This window comes from Antechinus flavipes, chromosome 5 (assembly GCF_016432865.1).
Source record: "Antechinus flavipes isolate AdamAnt ecotype Samford, QLD, Australia chromosome 5, AdamAnt_v2, whole genome shotgun sequence".
NCBI lineage: Eukaryota > Metazoa > Chordata > Mammalia > Dasyuromorphia > Dasyuridae > Antechinus > Antechinus flavipes.
In genome coordinates this window covers 247,175,024-247,198,223 of record NC_067402.1, presented here as the reverse complement: position 1 = coordinate 247,198,223, position 23,200 = coordinate 247,175,024, and the positions used below count along the sequence as shown (strand labels likewise).

The 23,200-nt window shown below is 32.5% G+C and overlaps 2 protein-coding genes across 2 annotated transcripts in view; both read right to left on the bottom strand.

The window, feature by feature from the left end:
* PTPRQ (protein tyrosine phosphatase receptor type Q) overlaps positions 1-8,890 on the bottom strand; it is a 285,135-nt gene extending 276,245 nt beyond the window's left edge. The window contains exons 1-3 of the mRNA XM_051962483.1: positions 8,869-8,890; positions 5,856-5,986; positions 5,562-5,691 (exon numbers count right to left, since the gene is read on the bottom strand). Coding sequence (XP_051818443.1) covers positions 5,562-5,691; positions 5,856-5,986; positions 8,869-8,890 — 283 coding nt within the window. The remainder of the gene's footprint in view (positions 1-5,561; positions 5,692-5,855; positions 5,987-8,868) is intronic.
* A 908-nt stretch (positions 8,891-9,798) lies between these two features.
* LOC127538729 (fibronectin-like) lies at positions 9,799-20,870 on the bottom strand. Its single transcript, XM_051962481.1, has 5 exons — positions 20,810-20,870; positions 20,347-20,634; positions 18,392-18,676; positions 15,270-15,539; positions 9,799-10,375 (listed from the first exon to the last, which is right to left on the bottom strand). The coding sequence occupies exons 1-5, from the start codon at positions 20,868-20,870 to the stop codon at positions 10,107-10,109; spliced, it is 1,173 nt and encodes a 390-aa protein (XP_051818441.1). The 3' UTR covers positions 9,799-10,106.
* Positions 20,871-23,200: the final 2,330 nt, after the last annotated feature.

The window sequence follows — 23,200 nt, the reverse complement described above, 5'->3', positions numbered from 1 at the left end:
AAGCTATTAGAAATAATTCACAACTTTAGCAAAGTTGCAGGATACAAAATAAATCCACATAAATCCTCAGCATTTTTATATATCACCAACAAAATCCAACATCAAAAGATACAAAGAGAAATTCCATTGAAAATAACCATCAAAACATAAAACATTTGGGAATCTATCTACCAAAGGAAAGTCAGGAATTATATGAGCAAAATTACAAAACACTTTCCACACAAATAAAGTCAGATTTAAATAATTGGAAAAATATTAAGTGCTTTTGGATAGGCCGAGCGAATATAATAAAGATGACAGTACCCCCTAAACTAATCTATTTATTTAGTGCTATACCAATCAGACTCCCAAGAAAATATTTTAATGATCTAGAAAAAATAACAACAAAATTCATATGGAAAAACAAAAGGTCAAGAATCTCAAGGGAATTAATGAAAAAAAAAAAACACACAAATGAAGGTGGCCTAGCTGTACCTGATCTAAAACTATTTTTTTTCATACCATTCAGTTTTATTTTCTTGTGTTTTTTTCCCTACCTATATTGTTATAGTCTGGCACACAATAAGCTCTATGTAGATGAGAGTTACTACTATTTTTTTATATTTTATTTTATTTTATAATAACTTTATATTGACAGAATCCATGCCAGGGTAATTTTTTTTTTACAACATTATCCCTTGCACTAGCTTCTATTCCAATTTTTCCCCTCCCTCCCTCCACCCCCTCCCCTAGATGGCAAGCAGTCCTATATATGTTAGATATGTTGCAGTATATCCTAGATATAATATATGTTTGCAGAACCGAGCAGTTCTCTTGTTGCACAGGGAGAATTGGATTCAGAAGGTAAAAACAACTCAGAAAGAAAAACAAAAATGCAGATAGTTCACATTCGTTTCCCAGTGTTCTTTTCTTTGGGTGTAGCTGCTTCTGTCCATCCTTTATCAATTGAAACTGAGTCTTTGTCAAAGAAATTCATTTCCATCAGAATACATCCTCGTACAATATCGTTGTCGAAGTGTAAAGTGATCTCCTGGTTCTGCTCATTTCACTTAGCATCAGTTCATGTAAGTCTCTCCAAGATTCTCTGTATTCATCCTGCTGGTCATTTCTTACAGAACAATAATATTCCATAACATTCACATACCACAATTTACCCAGCCATTCTCCAATTGATGGGCATCCATTCAATTTCCAGTTTCTAGCTATTGCAAACAGGGCTGCCACAAACATTTTGGCACATACAGGTCCCTTTCCCTTCTTTAGTATTTCTTTGGGATATAAGCCCAATAGAAACACTGCTGGATCAAAGGGTATGCACAGTTTAATAACTTTTTGGGCATAATTCCAGATTGCTTTCCAGAATGGTTGGATTCGTTCACAACTCCACCAACAATGCATCAGTGTCCCAGTTTTCCCACATCCCCTCCAACATTCATCATTATTTTTTTCTGTCATCTTAGCCAATCTGACAGGTGTATAGTGGTATCTCAGAGTTGTCTTAATTTGCATTTCTCTGATCAATAATGATTTGGAACACTCTTTCATATGAGTGGTAATAGTTTCAATTTCATCCTCTGAAAATTGTCTGTTCATATCCTTTGACCATTTATCAATTGGAGAATGGCTTGATTTCTTATAAATTTGAGTCAGTTCTCTATATATTTTGGAAATGAGGCCTTTATCAGAACCTTTAACTGTGAAGATGTTTTCCCAGTTTGTTGCTTCCCTTCTAATCTTGTTTGCATTAGTTTTGTTTGTACAAAGGCTTTTTAATTTGATATAATCAAAATTTTCTATTTTGTGATTGGTAATAGTCTCTAGTTCATCTTTGGTCACAAATTTCTTTCTCCTCCACAAGTCTGAGAGATAAACTATCCTATGTTCCTCTAATTTATTTATAATCTCGTTCTTTATGCCTAGGTCATGGACCCATTTTGATCTTATCTTGGTATATGTTGTTAAATGTAGGTCCATGCCTAATTTCTGCCATACTAATTTCCCGTTATCCCAGCAGTCTAAAACTATATTTTAAAGCAGCAATCACCAAAACCATTGGTATTGGTAAGAAATAGATTAGTTGATCAGTGGAATAGGTTAGGTTCACAAGACAAAATAGTCAACTATAGCAATCTAGTGTTTGACAAACCCAAAGATCCCAACTTTTGGGATAAGAATTCATTATTTGTCAAAAACTGCTGGGAAAATGGGAAATTAGTATGGCAGAAATTAGGCATGGACCCACACTTAATACCATACACCAAGATAAGATCAAAATGGGTCCATGATTTAGTCATAAGGAACGAGATTATAAAGAAATTAGAGGAACATAGGATAGTTTACCTCTCAGACTTGTAGAGGAGGAAGGAATTGGTGACCAAAGATGAACTAGAGATTGTTGTACCACAATTCTCTTTAACTGTCCTGACTCAGTTTCCCTGTACTAGTTTCTTTGCACTAGTCCTGAGTTTCCCTGAATTGTTCTATCTCAATTTCTTTAACTGTTCTGCCTCAACCTCCTTAGTTGTAAACTGAGGACCATTTGCTCTAAGGGTATAAATTGTCAATGTAAGACTCGAGATAAGGGGGGAGATCAGACTTCCTGGCTCCTTCTGCTCTCAGGAATTTGTGACACTATCCCTCTAAAATATTCTAAAAGATAAGACTATCCCAGACACCTCATTGACATCTTTACTTATGTTTATTCAGACATCCTGACTCTGGCTTTTAGTAAGAATTTATGGCCTCCTCCCCCATCCTGACAGAACCAAATGGGTCTGTGTGTGTGCCCACTTCTGTCCCCTTCTTTGTCTGTAACTTCCCACTCTCAGTGTTCTGACTCCACCCCTGCCTTGGTCTACCCCTGTAACTGAGCCATGTGGCTATATATGTCATTAAGAATTCACATTCATTGCTGAACACTTTGAGACGAGAGTCCTGTCCAATCAATTATGCTCTCCAATTAATAAAATATTAGAAAACTCTCTAATCTCTCTCCTGCCTCAGTTTCTCCAGCATTACAAGATCATTATTGATCACAAAATAGAAAATTTTGATTATATCAAATTAAAAAGCCTTTGTACAAACAAAACTAATGCAAACAAGATTAGAAGGGAAGCAACAAACTGGGAAAACATTTTCACAGTTAAAGGTTCTGATAAAGGCCTCATTTGCAAAATATATAAAAAATTGACTCTAATTTATAAGAAATCAAGTCATTCTCCAATTGATAAATGGTCAAAGGATATGAACAGACAATTTTCAAATAATGAAATTGAAACTGTTTCCACTCATATGAAAGAATTCCAAATCACTATTAATCAGAGAAATGCAAATTAACCCTACACACCTGTCAGATTGGCTAAGATGACAGGAAAAAATAATGACGAATGTTGGAGGGGATGCAAGAAAACTGGGACACTGATGCATTATTGGTGGAGTTATGAACAAATCCAATCATTCTGGAGAGCAGTCTGGAATTATGCCCAAAAAAGTTATCAAACCTTTGATCCAGAAGTGCTACTTATATCCCGAAGAGACACCAAAGAAGGGAAAGGGACTTGTATGTGCCAAAATGTTTATGGCAGCCCTGTTTGTAGTGGCTAGAAACTGGAAAATGAATGGATGCCCATCAATTGGAGAATGGTTGAGTAAATTGTGGTATATGAACATTATGGAATATTATTATTCTGTAAGAAATGATCAGCAAGATGAATACAGAGATACTTAGAGAGACTTACATGAACTGATGCTAAGTGAAATGAACAGAACCAGGAGATCATTATATACTTCAACAACGATACTGTAAGAGGATGTATTCTGATGGAAGTGGATTTCTTTGACAAAGAGAAGATCTAATTCAGTTTTAATTGATTAATGATGGACAGAAGCAGCTACACCCAAAGAAAGAACACTGGGAAATGAATGTAATCTGCTTGCATTGTTGTTTTTATTCCCGGGTTATTTTTACCTTCTGAATCCAATTCTTCCTGTGCAACAAGAGAACTGTTCGGTTCTGCACCCATATATTGTATCTAGGATATACTGTGGCCTATTTAACATGTATAGGACTGCTTGCCATCTGGGGGAGGAAGTGGAGGGAGGGAAGGGAAAAGTCAGAACAGAAGTGAGTGCAAGGGATAATATTGTAAAAAATTACCCAGGCATATGTTCTGTCAATAAAAAGTTATACTTATTAAAAAAAAAAAAAGAATAGGGGGGATCTTCTGAATCTCTGATTTCAAATCCCAGTAAAAAAATGTATATTCAGTTCATGTGGTTCCCTGTGTTTGGCTAAACAGATTCTTAACTTTTTCTCTGTCATAAAATACTCTGTCTTGGCAAACTGAAAAACAACAACAACAACAACAACAAAAATAAACTACAGACCCTTGCTCAGAATAATGTCTTTAAATGCATAAAATAAAATGCATGGATTTCAAAGGAAATCAAAGAGTAGTGAACATAATAATATATTTTCCCCCATCCAAGTTCATGAACCTCTTGGAGTTAATACCAAGACCCATTATTTCCTCAGCACTGAACTTAAATAATTTGTTCAGGGTTCCATAGCTAATTTGGCAGAGGCAAGGCTTGAACCCAAATCTTCCTGACTCCAGTGTACTTTGCAAATTTTTCTTTGCCTTCATTTTTCACTCTCAAGTGGAGGAGGAAGTCAGTATTACTTGTTTCTGATCTGCCACCATTAAAAACATTCTTTAATCTTTGAAATTTGTGATCCTATTAACTAAGAAACACTGACAGAGTTGACCAGTGGCAAAGTTAATTACAATCTGAACCTCTTAGAAGTTCTTCCTTTTCTGAGGGGAAAATTCTGACTTTGAAATTTTATCTAATTTCTCAATTTTATAATGATTTTTTTAAATATTTCAATCCACATGAAGAAAGGAAATTCTTAGAAATCCTGAAACTAAAATTACATGATGAATTCAAAAGTTTTAGAAAATATTTGAAAACTTCAGAAATGACTGGCAAGATATTCAGTCACAAACATTGTCATGTAAATTGAAGGAAAAGTAATAAAGCAGCCAGTTTCTGAAACTGAAGTCCATACAATACCATGGAAAGAGAAAAGATGTTTAATTACAAAATAGAAAAAGTCACCACCACCATTTCATTTTGATAGCCATTCTTCTCCTGTGTCATCACTACAAATGAACAAATCAACAATTGACACTAGATATCGTTTCCTAAAAATGAAGAACTGGTACTCCATTTTCTCATTCAACTAACATCAAAAACATTTACCCATAAATGTAGGTACTGATTAAGTTCCAGACAGTTGGTAACTCTATCATCAAGTAATATAATTCTCCAACGATGTGTTGTAACTATATTTTCAGCTGGGGGGGGGGAGGGGTGTGTGTGTATGGGGGGGAGGGGGGGAAGATGTGTTAACAGAATGTACAAAGGACTCTTGCCAATGAGAATAAGAAATAATTAAATTGTATACCCTAATTAACATCACATTCCTTTAAAAGAATGAAAATAATTTTTAAAATAAGCACCGCTATCAAGGCCAAAAGAAAAAGCATAAGCCATACCTGTCTGTATTTCTTTTATCCTTGGAATGCTATCTTTAAATCCTTCTTTTTCCGTTCTAATGGAAAAATTGTAGATTGTGGCTGGAGCCAGGTTGGAGAATATTGCATTTTCTTGAATTACCTTTTGGACCTATTGTTGCCAAAGAGAAAATGTGGAGTATGTATGTTTAAAAAGCCCTTCAAAATTTAACACAAGTCAGAAGTTCACTTAGTTCATTTACTATATAAGTATCTATTATATAGGCTTATGTATGAAATATGCTTTCATTCTAGCAAGAGTATTTTATAACATACCATGACAGCATCTGCACAGTTTGTGCATGTAATCTCATAATGCTGAAAATTTCCATCAACTCGGTCCCAAAGAATTTGAATAGAAGTATCTGTAACTCTACCTTCACGAATGTTTAATGGAACTTCCAGACCTACCAAAGCATGCAAAAATAGTATGTCATTGAAGGTTTTCAACTAAGTTGGTTTCTTTCAGTTTCCCCACACAAAGGATACAAAGAAAAATATGAATAAATGAACACCACAGAAAGGGCATTCCTTTTTATTTTTTCTTTAATATTCATCAACAAGATTGCTGGAAATCATTCTTAAAAATCATAATTTAGTTCTAGAATTAAGTTATCACTTTGAAATGCTGGAAGAGATGGATAAATATTTTGATTGTAGTAAATTCAATATTTGGACAATGATGGGTAATCCCAACAAAAAATAAAGGTTTCTGAGATATAGTAAAAATCCAATAATACAGGAAAAGATGCAAAATTAAATATAAAATTATAATAATCCCCAACCTTTCATTAACATTAACAACAATAATAACTAGAATTAAAAAGCTTGTCCCAAATGTCCTAGGGGAATTTAGACTAAAAATTTTGGAACTATCTGGAAGTGACCTTTGTGACCATTAATTCAAATTTTAGAGATGAGGAAACAAGCACAAAAAGATTGTGAGGTGCTCAGGTGTCAGAGCCAGGCTTTGATCTTTGAATCTCAAAACCAATCCCCTTTCCAAAAAAGATATTTCTTTGAGTTTATATGAGATCATAAATTTAGGGCTGGAAAATACTTCAGATGTCATTGAGGCCAATCCCCTTATTATACATTTAAAGAAATTAAAGCTAGGAAAAGTTAGATGATTTTCCCAACTGACAAACTACCAGGTATCTGAGATAGGATTGGAACCCTAGTATTCCTAACTTTAAGTCTATTGTTCTAACCACCATAACAAGTAAGTATATTTTCTCATGTCATCTTCACTAGAACCTTATAAATGGTAGATATTAATATTTTATTTTCATGGGTGAAAAAGGAAACTGAAGTTTAGAGGGATAAAATAATTACTTTGAAATCCAGCATGAAAAAACAACAACAACAACAATGAATCTAGCATGAGGGGAAAGTCTCAAAACATGGTGAAGAAATAATCCTAGATAAGAGATAATCTTAAAGTGGGGTGAGGATGAGGTGTATTCACACAATATTCAGTATACTAGTCTGACTCAACATTCCCACACTCTTCTAATAGTAAAGCAAGATAAAAATAAATCTGACCATCATGGGGAAATAACATGTCTCTAACAGAGAGACAAACTCCCAAGAAAATATATCAATCCCACAACTCTAGGTAATGCCTCAAGGGGAAAAAATGTCCTGCAGCAATCCCCAGTGGAAAAAAAGGATCAATAACAATAGAATGGAACAAATTGGGAAGAAAAAACAGCAAAACTGACATTTTAGAATAGAAGGTAGAAAACTTTCCTAAGGAATTGATTTTCTTGAAAATTAGGATGGGCTAAGCAATAATGACGAAATATCAAACAACAGAAAAAATTAGAAAAATTAGAAAAAAAGAAAAAATTTTAAATAACAGAAAAAATTCTAAAAATATATAATATTAGAAACAATTGAATTAGGAAAATTAGCCAAGGAAAGACATTATATGAATTATCGAACTCTCTAAAAATTATGATCAGGTAAAAAAAAATAAGGAGGGTGATAGGGTGGAGTTAGATACCATAATTTCCAGAAAATATTAGTGAAAATTGCCCAGAATTCTCAGAACTACAGGGAAATGTAAAATGAGGAAGAATTTAATTAAAAAAAATTCAGAATGAAACTCCCAGAAGCATCAAAACCAAAATCCAGAGCTTCCAAGCAAAAGAGGGGGGAAATGTCCTAAGAAATCAAAAAGAAATTCAAATACCAAGAATCCTCAAGTATTTTTTTAAAGGAGTGTTAAAACTACAATATTCCAAAAGACAAAGTTACATAATAAAAGATAACAACTTATCAGGTAAAACTAAGTATAATCCTCTTGGAGGTAAATGGATTGTTAATGGAATAGAAGATTTCCAAGAATTTAAAATGAAGAGACAAAAACTGAGTAGACACTAGGAAATTGAAAAACAAGTATTAAGAGAAACAAAGAAAGATATATCTATATTTCCAATTTAAAGGAAATATGTGGGATGAATTTTTTACACATCTTTCTCATTTCTCTCTTTTTTAAATGTATTCCTCAGAATCCTTATATGTTTAAGAGTCATATAGAAAATATAATTGATATTAATGTGGTGATTAATACCATACACTTAATGTCTTAGTATCTGTTGACTTAAAAGAAAAGTTCATTGACTAAGAGAGAAAAATAAATATTAAAATTTAATAGTGAAGAAGTTAATGTGTTTTTTCAAAGCTAGACAAATCTATCTTGAATATTAACAAGAAGAATGCCTTAAGTAGAAAGTTAGAAAAATTAGAAATAATTTACTGTATTTTTGGTGATATTAATAGAAAGAAACTTAAATCTTATCACCCATATGTGAAAAAGCAAACCATGCATTGGGACATAAAAATTCCAAAAATGTAGAAAGGCAAATATAGTAAACATATTTACTGATTTCAATGCAATAAAAATATACTCAACAAAGAGTTTTTAAAGAAATGATTTTTAAACTACTTAGAGGCTAAATAACATAATTCTAAGGAATTTGTGGTTCAATGTGGTTCAAAAGCATTCATTTTGAGCATAATTTTTTAGGAAAGGTGGGATTATTTGTCAAAGAGGATGCAGTAAATAACATGAATAACAAAATATGTTTAGAAACAGGAAGAAAATTTAATAGAGAAATTGTCGCAATTATATTTAAAAAGATTTCTTTTTTATTTTAAAAAAAACTTTACTCATGACATTTTTAAAACATGGGAGAAAAATAGTATAGTTGAGTCAAACGGCTTGGTTTTAAATCTTTGCTCTGATATTTACTACCTCACAATTTGAGACATATTATTTCACCTTCCTGGGTCTTGTTTTTCATCAGGCGAGTATGTATCACAGGGAGGCAGAGTATTGAAACTTCAGTCAGAAATGTGAGTTCAAATTCTGCCTGAGACCTTTCCAAATTGTGTTACTCATGACAAATCTGCCTCAAAATCCACTTTTGTAACCTGCGGATACTGATAGCACCTGCTTCTCAAGGTTGTCAGGAAGATAAAATGAGATATTTATAAATCTCTTTATATACCTTAAAATATTATATAAATGAAAATGTTTTATTTTAATCAATTTCTGTAAAAAGAGAGAGTTGTACTAAAGAGGTTCTCTAAGATCCTTTGTAGCACTAAATTTATGAACCTAGGATCATGGTTTCAATTCTTGAAATTAAAAATTTTTTGAATAAAAAAGCACAAAAAGAGATAAAGCAAAGATAAAACTGAATTGTATACAATAATCCTCGATCAAAATTCAGTACAAAAATATGGAAAGACATGGCTCTACTGATTTAAAGCATTCCTATATAACTTTACTTGATTTTCTTAATAACAAATGTTAAGCATTTAATTAATACTGTGAGATAAAGACTATTAATTCCTTATATATTTCTGAGTTAAAAGCATAGATAGGGATGGAGAGTGGATAGAATTTGAGTCCAACTAAGTGATATAATTTTAGTCCCACTTTCTGTTACCACATTTAGGACTTATGTTGAAAGGCAAATATGTTATCTAAAACTGGCAATACATAAAACCCTTAACACCTTACCCTGAATTATTTATCAGTTAGGCACTAAGGAAATGTAATGCCAGTTGGATAAGTTTTAATGAGGAGAGGTTAGGGAAAGGTCCTGGGGATTAGGTGCTACTTGGAAGGGTCCCTGTAGAGTTGAGCCCCTGCCTTGAGTGACAAAGGAACATAGAGAGGACACTGAGTATCTCAAGTCAAAGCACTGAGACAGAGGAGTAGTTTGATAAAATGGGGGAGTGAGCACTGAAACCATATTTTATATACTTTACTATTTAGCCGTGAGCTTACCCTGAGGGAATATGCCATTAATATACCAAAGTGACAAAGGCAATACAAAAATCAGACTCAAGGGTTAGAAATACTTAATACATTCACTCATGTTTTATTTATATTTGTACACAATATGTATTCATAGGGATTATATATTAGGAAATGCTAGGCAATTGTATTAAAAAGAATGTGCAATGCTGTAATGCAAGACCAGAAATGAAAATTCACTCTACTTTGAATTACTTACAAGTTTTTACTGAAGGTACACGATACATAGTGCTTAGTCTGTCTCCACTGATTGTAGAAACTAAGAAATTGTATTCTGTGCCTGGGGTCAAATTTTCAATAGTAATTTTGTTGTTGCTTTTTAAAGGCACTGTTATATTGGGACCTCTATTCGTTATAATATATATGCCATCAAACACACCAATATCAGGCATTTGAACAAATAAAATCACAGAAGTACTATGAAATTCATATGGGATAATAATCTGAACTGGTCTGGGTTCTGAAAAACAAACAAAAAAGAAAGTATATTTTAAATTAGTTTTTTTACTAACAAAGCACAGTTGCTCTATAGAGATAGTTCATGAATTTTTTAAAATGATAAATGTCATGTCATAAGGCAACAAGTATTTGAAATGCTATCAAGTGGAGGAGAAATTCTATTTTGCATTTGTTGTTGTTTGGCTCTAAAAGATAGAAATAGGAACAAAAGGAGAAATTGCAAATAGACAAATTTAGGCCTGTTGTCAGGAAAAACTTCGGATCAGCAAGAGCTCTCCAAAATAGTAGTAGTAGTAGTCATAGTAATAGTAGTCAGTCATAGTCATAGGAGGAGTAATAGTTGTTGCTGTTATTGTTCTTGTTATTGTTAGCAGCTACCTTGAAAAGTAGCAGGTTCTTTTTATTGGAGGTCTTTAAGTAGAACTTGGTCATCAATTTTGGGTATATTGGGAATTATTTCATATATATATATATATATATATTGGATCATATTGCAGCTTAATTTCTTTACAATTTTCAAATCCTGCAAGTTTGTGAACATTTAATTAATCCAAGTAGTATTCAGAATAAGATACTGTGCTTCTCAGAGATCCATTTATATAGCTCATGCCCATTTCAGCATTTCATTCCAGATTTCAGGAAGAAAACAGATCTAAAAGGTAAATTTTACTTATAAAAGATTGGTAAGTTTTTAAAATTTCAGATTTTTTTCATTTCCAGCTGCTATGATTAGTATTATTGCATAATTATTGTATATTATTATTAAATAATTAAGCTGAGGTAGAGCAATCTATTTTTTTAAATCAGAAGTAAGATATTCACTGGAGAACTGGTGCAAGACTCAAGAAGACAGGGGTACAAGTCTTATCTCTGACATATATTGACTGTGTGATCCTCAACAAGTCATGTCTCAGTACTCATCTAGGCAACTCTGAGATTGTAAAGTAAAAAGATATAATTTCCATAAAAGAGGAAGTTACCTGCTTGAAAGAATTACACATCAATTTCCTAATTCTCTCTAAATATTTTATACCTTCCCTTCCCTTCTTTCCTTCCTTCCTTCCTTCCTTCCTTCCTTCCTTCCTTCCTTCCTTCCTTCCTTCCTTCCTTCTTCTCTTCCTTCTTTTCTTCCTTCCTTTCTTCTTTTTTTCCTGCCTTCTTCACTTCCTCTCTTCTTCCATTTCTTTCTTTCTGACAGGATCTTCCTCCCTCTCTTCCTCCTCTCTCTCTCCCTTCCTTTCTTCCTTGCTTTTCTCCTTTCCTGCTTCCTTCCTCCCTTTCTTTGCTCCTTCCCTCCTTCCTCTCTTCCTTCCTTCCCTCTTTTGTTCCTTTCTTCCTCCCTCCCTTCCTTCCTCTTTTCCTCCCTCCCTTCCTTCCTTCTTTCCTTTCTTTCTTCCTCTCTTCCTTCCTTCCTCCTTCCTTCCTCTCTTCCTCCCTTCCTCCCTTCCTTCCTTCTTTTCTTTCTTTCTTTCTTTCTTTCTTTCTTTCTTTCTTTCTTTCTTTCTTTCTTTCTTTCTTTCTTTCTTTCTTTCTTTCTTTCTTTCTTTCTTTCTTTCTTTCTTCTTTTCTTTCTTTCTTTCTTTCTTTCTTTTCTCTCTTCACTGTCTTTTGGTCTCTCTATATATGTGTGTCTCTGTCTCTCTCTGTCTTTATCTTTGTCTCTCTCTCTGTCTCTTTATCTCTTTTCCCTCCCACTTTCTGACAGGTCCCATGGTTTCACTAATAAAGAGAACTCTAGGAAAAGTGGTGTAAAATTGTCTCTACTACTGCAGATTATTATATAACTACTGTTCTTCAGATTACATTCACAAAGATGCCTAAAGTACTGAGAAGTGACTTGTACAGATTCAGACAATAAGTAACACATATGGGACTTGATCTATGTCTTCCTAATTCTAAGGTCAGCTCTCACTCAACCATAGACCATGTTGCCAGCCTCATTTCCTTATACAGAAGAGTGGTCCTATTGATCCTATAAGTTCCTGGAGAGATAGTTTATTTTTTTAGTAACTTCAGCCTTTAGCACAGTGCCTAGAATACACCAACGATTTAATAAATGATTATAGATTGATTGTAAATTTCCTGTTTCTTGATAGGACTACAGAGTACTTTAGTGTTCTATTGTGATTTTTCATGGCATTCTTTAAATAGGGGTAATTACATCATTACTCCTTCATATTCCACTCAAAATTTATTTGAGCAAAGCTTTTATAGTAGCTAAGAAAAGGCCAAAATCTGAATTTATCCTAAACAGAGAAAACATGAAAAGCATCACTTGTAAAACTCACTTTACCTTTACAGATTTGAGCAATTTGTTCCTTTTAGTCACAAAGTTAATTTAATACAATGGCACATGTTCAACTTTCTAAGGAATTATTAATGCACTTTTGTAAATTCAGATGAAGCCAGTCTATCCAAAGAGATTTACACACATGCCAATACTGACTTAATAGTAATATTCTAGCACAAAATAAAATTGTCATAGTCCTTCATGTCTTCTAAATTTCTTTAATTATAATTTACATACATCCATTTACTATTGTTCTGCTTTCAATAGAGATAAAGTAATTTGTAGTCCTATTTATAACAATAAGCATAGTAGAAGATGAAATTATAACATGAATTTTTAGCCAGGGTCTTAGAGTAACTTAGTCATTCTCCAAAAATTAATCTTCCATCCTAAAACAAAACAAAACAAAAAACAAACAAACCAAAAAAAAAAAAAAAAGCCCTACATAGTAATTCTCATGTCCAGTTCCCTTCTCAATAAAAGATTAAAGCTATGACCAATTCTTAGTTTTAAGAAGGAATCTAAAGTGCCCAAGCCGGCAACCATGCTACCTTTATTTCTTATTACTGCTTTACCATTTTCCTTCAATTCCATTACACCCTTAGTCTTTGGGAGGATGAGAATAGATTGTAGTGTTTATCTGCATAGTTGTGACTAGAGGCTTCAGTTTGCTGCTTGTCAAGTACCTTGATTTCTCAGATTAAGATTAAGATAAAATAAAAGAGAAAGATTTAGAGACAATAAATTCACAGAATCTCAGAGAGAGACTTTAGGTGTCATCTAGTAAAAGTTACTAAAAAAAAAAGTAAAAGTATAAATACTACAGAAGCAGTATTATATAGTGACAGTGTTGGTTCAGAAGACTTTTGTTTTGTTAGTTCTGCTGCTTGGCCAAATCAACTCTTCTTGGGTCTTATTTACCTCATCTCAAAAATGAGGAAATTGGCTTAATTACAAAGCAATATGCTTTCATCTTTAAAATTATTATACATGATATTATCCATCCATCTCTATAAAGAGGATTTTCTTTCTACAGCATGTTCAAAAGGCCATCTAGTCTCCATTTGAATATTTCCAATTATGGAATTGACATGAGTATCTCAGGACAGATAGAATTTATGGGCAAATAAATGTCAATAATTTTACCTAATTATTTCTACATCTGAGTTACTATAAGAACTAGAGTGAATAAGAAACAATATAAATACAAGGTTATCCTTTCTATCTGTGTGACATTTCACACATGTGGATATATCCACATAAACACACAAACATATATTTTGGTGTACATGTGAAAGAGCTCAGAAACAAACCAATGCACTTTATGCAACAAAAACTTTTATCAGAAACACAAGGAAAATGTGGTCGATGAGACAGAACCTACTGATATACTGCATTGGGGCACCTCCTGTGGACCTTGGCATATGCTCTAGCTTTAGTGAAATCAATATATACAAAATGAATGTATTCACTGGCCTTTTGCTAGGGAACACATATTTCCCTTTGCTGAAAAAACTGATTGATTACCAATTTCTGATTCATATTCCTTTCACCCTGTGACAAGGTTGTGTCAATTAGGATTTGCTTCTGGGCATCTTGTATTCCTGTAAAGTAATCTATTTCCTTGAGAAGCTTGTAGAGTTGTAAAAAAAAAAAAATGTCCTATTCTCTTTTCTCTAGTCCCTTTTTATACTATGGGTACAGTGCCAGCTCTCTCTTGAATCCGAAATTTGTATCCAGCTCTTCCTTGTTCTAAGTCTATTTTATCTACTACATCACCTTAATGGCCTCAAAAACATAATTCTGGCCTAGAAGAGCCTAAGACTAATCTTTAAGGGGAGAAACCTGCCTCCCCTTTTTTTATGGGGTTCCCCCTTAAGTTGAGCCACCCAACTATAAGTTTGAGAAATGGACATCTTTGGTGGTTATCTCTTGAATCTAAGAGTTCTTGGGTCCCTAAGTCACAGCTTAAGGATCAGTGCATTTCCATACTTGCATATTTCTCAGAGGATAACATTCTTAATAGGACAAAGGAAGCCCCAGTGATATCTAGTTGATGATTTATTCATGTAGGACTAATCTGAAATGATTGCCAAATGCCAATTTGTCAGTCCCACAAAATGTCTTTATCTCCTAGGGGAGATAAAATTAGTTTGATGAATTATATTTTATGATTTATATACTTTTGATTTTTTTTAGGCTTTAGATTTTTTTTTTTTTTTGGTGGAAGAAATGAACAGCTATTTTCTGCTTTATACATTTAGTATCTTTGCTAGACAGGGCTCTGCTAATTCCTTTTAGGGAAGATTCTAGATATAAACCATTTCTGTTTTTCCTAGAACTGTGTGGTGGAGGAGTAAAATGAGTCAGATATGGCAAAAGTCTAATTTTACTTTTTTATGGCTCAGGCCACCTGCATAATGAATCTAGGCTGACTTTAGAAGTTCAAATAACACAAGTATATCAAAAATAAAAGGAAAAAAATTCCAGAAATAATGTAAGTATTCTAATTCTTATTTGAAATGCAAAACTACATTTTCCAGTATTTAACTATTACCCTCAAACAAGGAACTATGTGATAACAATTTATAAATCAGTCTCTTACTTAGAGTTTTTTGAATAGTAACGAGTTCACTCTTATTTCCATTTTTCACTGTTGCTACACCTATATCATAGGTCATCCCAGGAGTTAATAGATCAATCTTGAATTTGTTAGTGTTATTTACTAAGTGCTTAATGGTTTCAGATGCATCTGATACAGATTTTGCTTGAATGTAGAATTCAAAACTATCATGTGGGGGTTCCCACTGAAGAATTATACTGTCTTCTCCCACATCATCAGATTTGGCAGAAACATTTCGCGGTGGGCTGACACCTAAAGATAAACAAACAAAAATTAGATAAATAGATAAGTAAATAAAAAGATAGATAAATGAATGGTTAGATTTATAAACAAAAATGACTGGGTGAAATTAATAAAAATCAATAAAGGAATAGATGAATCAATTTCACACCTGAATTTTAGTTTTTGCTTCCATAAATTTATCAAAAAAGAATTGCTATTACTTAAAATCTATGTATACATATTTGAATGTACGTAGTTACATATGTACTTTAAATTTATAGAACGCAAGGATATATGTATATATATGAATATTATTGAAAACCTATCACAAATTAAAACATTATTACTTGCAAAGAAATAATTATTGCATTTATAAAGGTATGTCTTTAAGTTCATAGTGTTTATTTTCTGATATCTAAATTAAATTATTTATTAGAAGCTGGGGATATTATGCTAAATCACTGCCTACATAGGAATATTGAATTCAAGTTTTGACTATGCTTCTTCCTAGTTGTGTGCCCCCAGAAGAAGCATTTCTCCACCTAACGCTTACTTTGCTCATCTATCAAAAAAGGGATGATGCTTGCGCAGTCTTGCTGTATTGTTTTGCAAAAGGTATGTTATAAACCTTAATGTGCTCTAAAGAAATGTGATATACTGCTTCCTTATAAGGTAGCCTTTGTATAATCTTTTTTCCTAGAAATTGTATGGTAAAAATTGAGTTTAAGAGATTAGCTTACTTCCTTAGGCATTCCTATGCTTTACTCTGTGACTTTTAACATCTCTGAACACTATTTCTTTAAGCTTTTGTGCCTTTAAATATTCTAAAATAGGGGATTGAATTAATTTCAGAAATTTTCCAATTAGTTCTTAGACATGATCATCAATTATATAGCTTATATACTTTGTCATTTTAATGAATTTATCTCAATAACAAGAGTTCTCTCTACATGTTCAAATAATGCCAAATCCATGTGTGTATTTTCATCTTGTAGAAATCATGCCTTTGCCTTTTCAAAGGTACTCTATAGAAGGGCTATCTAATGAGGTAGATTCTTTCTCTGGTTCTGGTACCCAGCACTTATTACAGTGCCTGGCAAATGATAGGTACTAAATACATTATTGATTAATTACTGATTGACTGATTGTTTCCGGTCTCATTTTGATATGTTCCTATATGTTTGGTATATTCCTATATGCTTGATATGTTTACCTGTTTTCATTTTGATATGTTCCTATATTTAATATCTAACTTTATCTATGAAAATGATAGTTCAATTGTTTTTCAAAACCATTAATATCATGTAGAATATCAAATTCCAGGACAGCCTCTCTATATCTAGGAATATAGGAATCACTCTTTGTGTAGGCCCTATAATCTAAATATCTCAGTATTCTACTCAAGTGACATCCTATGGGTACAATATTTTTGCCTGAACTTTAAAAACATGTTAGAAAAATATAGGAAGTACCTAGTATTCTGGGCTATCATGTTTACTACAGTGTCAAGAAAGGGGTGTTTAAAAAAAACCTGGAAATTAATGGAATGTCCATCAATTTGGGAATGGCTAAACAAATTGTTATATATGAATATGATGGAATATAATTATTCTATGAGAAATGAAGAAAGCTTTCAAAGAGAAATAAAAAGACTTTTATGAACTGTTGCAGGATGAACTGAGCAGAACCAAAAGAATAATTTATAACATCAATATTGAAAAGAAAAAAATCTAAAAGTCTAAAAAAAATCTGATGAACTAAATGATCAAACATGATTCTAGAGAACTGATAGAGGAGAACATCACCATATCATGGCAGAAAGTCTCTTATCAGAACTGCTTGTTTTGTTGCTATTGCTATTATTATATTATTATTAATTAATTATATATTAATTATATATATATATTATATTAATTAATTATATATTATTATTATTATATTATTATTATATTATTATAAACATGAAATAGTTTTTGTCTTCTAATTTCCCTGAGGTTAGATCATTGATCAGTGACCTAAGAAAGGGATACTCCCACCTTTGGTGACTACCTTTTGAATTTGAGAATTTGGGAGGGGTTCCAAGAGAGTCACCATTGTTTAGCGAGAGGTGAGTCTCCTAACAGCATGCTTCTTAGAAAAGTCCTGCCCCCATGAGGATGCTGCTTCTGGATACACTAACATTACAATTCTCTCTCTTACACACACACACACACACACACACACACACACACACACACAAGAATTACCAAATTCACTCAATCATTATAAATGTATAGCACTTGAAATAGTAGATGTTGTTTATATTTTCAATAGTGCTCACTTAAAGCTTGTTTAAAAACATTCAAATAATCACATTTTTATTCTTCTTATTGAATGAACATGGAATATCTTCCAAACATCCTCCCTTGCAGTTAGGATTAGAACATTTCTCTTTACAGATAGTAGAATGAGACTGCCACCTAATGTTAAATTGACCATATTGCATGAGAAAACAATCAACTAAAACTAACTACACAAAAACCCATCAGACTTTGGCAATGCGATCCTAGTGGGGATGATCCCACTATTTTGATGTAACCCGATGTTACAAAAATAATGATAACCAATCAAGATTTTTTTGGATATTTATATAATGAGGCTGAGAGTTTTGTAAGATTTATGACAAGACTAAATTGGGCTCAGGACAATATTTAAATTATGTAATTAAATATGATTCAATTTTGAATTTAATTACAACCAAGAATTGAAATCTTAATGAAATGAGTAAGGAAAATTTGAAAATAATAGTTGCATCTTTTTAGATGAAAATTGACTAAATTTAGGCCAAAATTATACTTTAAATTTATATTCTCAAACACCAATCTAGAACATAGTTTTGCTACCTGTTATGATTAATATTGGTTTCTCAAGGCAGCTTAAAGATCCTTTTTCTGCAACACTGAAAAGATGGATCTGGTACTGATGATAAGGTTTGAGGTTTCCTATTACTGTTGTTGTGTTGACTTTTTCCACGGACAATGCTTCTGACTTATTGGCTTTGGTATCCAAAATGGTCACAAAGTAATGATGGAAAGAAGTGCTTGAAAAATCATCTGGGGGATCCCAGTGCAAAAATATCTCCATTGGCGTTACACGTGTCACTCTCAAATTTTTTGCCTGTAATGGGCCTAGTAAAAGAAAGGAAAGGAAATATTTTAGAATTCTGCCTAATAAAAATATGCTTGAACTAAATTGTTTAAATGAATTTCATTTTTTTTCAAATTTAACAAGCAAAAACCCTTGTGAGGAATTCTTTATTTAAGCTAATAATTCAGGTAATTTCTCAATTTTATGTAATTTATGCAAATGGTAATTTCTAGACTCCCCCTTCCGATCTGTAATCAGTTATCATGTCCTAATACTCATTTTTATACATTTAATGTTTTCCTCTTAAATCAATGAAACTAATATAATTGTGACCTTAATGCAATTTTTGTTAATTATAGTTGAATATTTTAGTTAAAATTATATAGTTAAAGGTGCTGACACTTCAAGTTCAAAATAGTCTATATTTTTTGAGTAAATGATGTAGGTTTGTAGATACTTTCATATCCAAGTTTATGGGGTCTGCCTAAACACATGCTTAATAGACATAGCCTTGAAGAATGCCTTCTCCTCACAAGGAAACATCAAAATAGAATTTTAGTAGAGAAGGTTTTTAAATGCATTTCTGACTAAATTGTTTTTTGAGTGGAGAGGAGGGAGAGAGAACTTTATGTTCTCCTTCAAAATGGCATTACTATGCTTCAGTGTTTCAAAAATAAAATAAATCAAGAAGAAAAACCCTGATCCAAGCAAAGACTTGGATTCTTTGTGGGCTGTTCAGATGCAAGGATAAATTTTTGAAATAATGATAACCTTCTTTAAAGATGAATACATTCTTCAACAATAAAGTAACTTTTCAGTTAACATTCAGTAACTTAGTTGACATTGATTTAAAGATTTACTATAACTGAAAACTTAATTGACTCCAAGGCTACATTAGTGATGATACTAATGCTAATACTAGATACTAAACTCATGCTGGTTTTCAGACAATAGACATAGTCACCACATCTCCACTTTTCTCTTTCCCTACTTTCTTGCAAGACCTAGCAGTAAGCAAAAATAAAAAACCTACTAGATTTAGAACTAAGTTCCTGGGTTTGTGTTACTTATTACTAATGTGATCATGGGCAAGTCACTTAATATCAAAGTCTCAGTTTCCTTTTCTGTAAAGGAAGGCAGGAATGGAGGAAATATTACATAATCTCAAAGATCCCTGCTAGTTCTAAATCTATGATCCTAGGACTCCCCTATTTCTATTCCCCATTTATTACTATTTCCTCTGAAATTCTAAGACACTTAAAGTCTAAGTCAAAAGTCTCAAAAAATGAGCTCCACAGGCCTGTATTATAACTCAAAATTATATGATGTAGTGCTTTTTTATTCAGACAAATAGGTAAACAGATCAAGGAGTTTTTTTTTAAAAAAAATCAAAGTCTTTATGGCAACAGTATAGAATAAATGTGAAAGTGGAATTTGTTATCATTCCAATCAATCAAAAGTTACTTATTATGTACTAGATATTAGAAACAAAGACTTTTGGTCAAAAACAAACACTTAATAGTGTTATTGATTTTATACTTATGTCCTCAAGCTTCAGCTACATTATAAACCCTTGAGAGAAGAAAGTTTTTGTGTAGCCAGCATCTAATACAATGCCATATACATAGCAAGTATTCAAGAAATATTTGTTAATGTTACTGATGATCTCTTAAATGTGTACAATAATATTCCCAGATTCTTTGTAACTTACGTGTCTCAACTATCAGAACTGGACTTAACACAATCTGAGATTCCTCTGGGTTCTTTGCTAAGAGTAAAAACCTATAAAGATGTCCAGCAGACAGTTGCAAGATTGTTTTTTCGGTTGAATTTAGAGGCACAGTCTCAAAGTACTGCCCATTAGAATTTTCCAAGTAATATTTAATAACCAGCTTATATCCAGATTTCATCCATTTTTTCAAACTCTTCCAACCAAGGACAACTTGGGTCGTTCCAACATCCTTCACATAGAACCCAAAATTCTCTGGTAATGAAGGTACTGGAAGATATAGTTTTGGAAAACATAATTTCACTAAGCTTTTTTTGCATCATTATTTATACTATTTTAAAACATTAAAATAGCCAGATTAATTAATGGTTATATGGATGAATGTGAATGAAAATAATTACATTCATATTCACAAATATATGGCAAAGAGACATAGCAGAAAAACCCTGTAAAGAAGTAGTTGGATCCCGTAGCATTTTGCTGCAGAATATAGCAGTCTGTTTCATTCTTTGGTAGCAGTGGAAAAGAAAAGATTTCATCTTTCTTAAGGCTATAATAAGATCCATCTGTCCACAAGGGATGACCTTCTTTCTGTAATAAAAGTTACAGATTAATTAAACCAATTTAAATGTAAATTAGGTATTGTGTTTTTCACTTAGGAATGTTCTAGACCATGTATTTAAAATACCTCATTCAATCTACCAGGATATTTCCCCTCCACACTGTTTCCTCTCCCACACACATAGCTGTGCTCTCAGTCACTAAATAATTCCTACTCAAAGTGGGCACTGACTACATCTAACTACATCAGATATTGTCAAGTATGAGAAATAATGCATATACTGACCTTTATATCATTAAGACCAGTCCAAGTTATTATTTGGTTGGTTTTTCTGAGATAAGAATATATAAATTTTTTTTCCTCTTCACTTTTTATATCAACAAGATGTGCTGAATGTAAAGGTATATTACAGATTTTCTGAGCTACATTCCATGGCTGGCTATCTTTGCTGATTCTGTAACAATTATTTTTTAATGCAACCCATTCTGGTGAGCAGGATCCTGAATATAAAGAAAAATAATAAGTTTGTAAAATCTTTACAAAAGGCAACAGTTATGTAAGTTTCCCTAATTTCTTCACAGGAAGTAAATAGTCATGAAAACCTGTGAGAAACAAAAATGTAAGTTGTTGCTTATTTTCCATTGTTCTTATGCAAATAGAATCATTAAAACTGCTTTTGGGCAATTTCTCATAGATTTTATCATGTTCATAGATTATTAAAAATGAGTTCATTTCTGAATGGACTTTTATTTACATATTCCCCAAATTTTATGCCTCCAAGTGATCTATTTTACTGTTGTTTCTTTCCTTACCAACTTCTATGGGAGTTGAAAAGTGGCTTTAAATATTTGTACATAATTCTCATTTCCCTTTCAAGGGAACCAGTGTCTCTCCAACTGTAACAGCTGAACTATATTTAGCTTGCTCAGGATCAGGCCTCCGTGACACTTCTTGGCCATTTCTTCAATCTGTTGTTCTTTGTGTATACTCTACTTCTTCCTTTTCTTCCATCTTCTCTTCCTATATTGTCTTCTGCCTTTAGAATGTAAGTCTCGAGTATAAAAACTGTTTCACTTACTTGTATGTATAACCTCAGGGGGCTACGGTTTGATAAGTTCTCCTCTCTCTCTTTGTCTCTCTGTCTCTGTGTCTGTCTCTGACTCTGACTCTGTCTCTCTGTCTCTGTCTGTCTATCTCTGTCTCTGTGTCTCTGTCTCTGTCTCTCTCTCTCTGTCTCTCTCTCTCTCTTTCTCTCTCTCTCTGTCACTCTGTTTCTCTCTCTTTGTCTCTCATTAGTTGGTTGGTTGGTTTGCTACAATTATCCCTTTTTTTCATTTTAGGGAATTAAAAGTATATTGTTCCCTATGGCCTTTTTCTTGTTTGTTTTCTTTCATAGTTTTTTCTTGCCCTAGTACAATGTAATTCAGATTTGTTCAACTTTCACATAATCATCTCTACCTCTTCAGCCTTGTCATCCATAGAAAAAGCCATCCTAATCTGGGTATAAAAATCAATCAATGAGGAGCAAGCGTTTCAAGTCATTTTTCGTAGTTAGCTCAGTACTTAGTCATCCCTCTTATGTTAGCACAATAAAATAGGAAACAAGAGAATAGAATTTTCTCCTATTTTTTTTGAAGTGGAAAAGACAAGCAATTCAGTGTAAAAAAAAAGATTTCATTTCTCTGTCATGCTCATCTCTCTATTCAAACTACTCTGCTAATTCCCTTCTTGTTCTTTTTCTTTTACTAATTTATTTTTATAAATTAGATTACTTTATTTAATATTATTTGATTCTGCTCAACCAAGATAAATTAAAGAGTTATATAAGAAACAACCCAGAATATTTTCATTTCCTTCTTCAGAATTAAAAAAACAAAGATATGTGATTTTATTCAACCATTCTGAAGATTAATTTAGAATTTTGTGAAGAAAATGATGAAAATACCAGTATATCCTTTGATTTAGCAATGTAACTGCTAAACTACACACAAAAATCCACTATATAAGCTAAAGGAAGGACTCCATATATACAGAATAATTGTAGTAGCAATTTTTCTAACAGCAAATGTCCATTTGGAACACAAATATAGTTAAGTATTAGTGCACCTTAAAAATGATGAATATAAAGACCACAAAGAAGCTTGGGAAGACCTACATGGACTAATGCAAAGTCAGGTAAGTAGAATCTGGAAAATAACAAACACAATAACTATAATAGTGTAAATGGACAGAAAAGAAAGAACTAAAAGGAAAATAAATGTTGGGTAATTATAA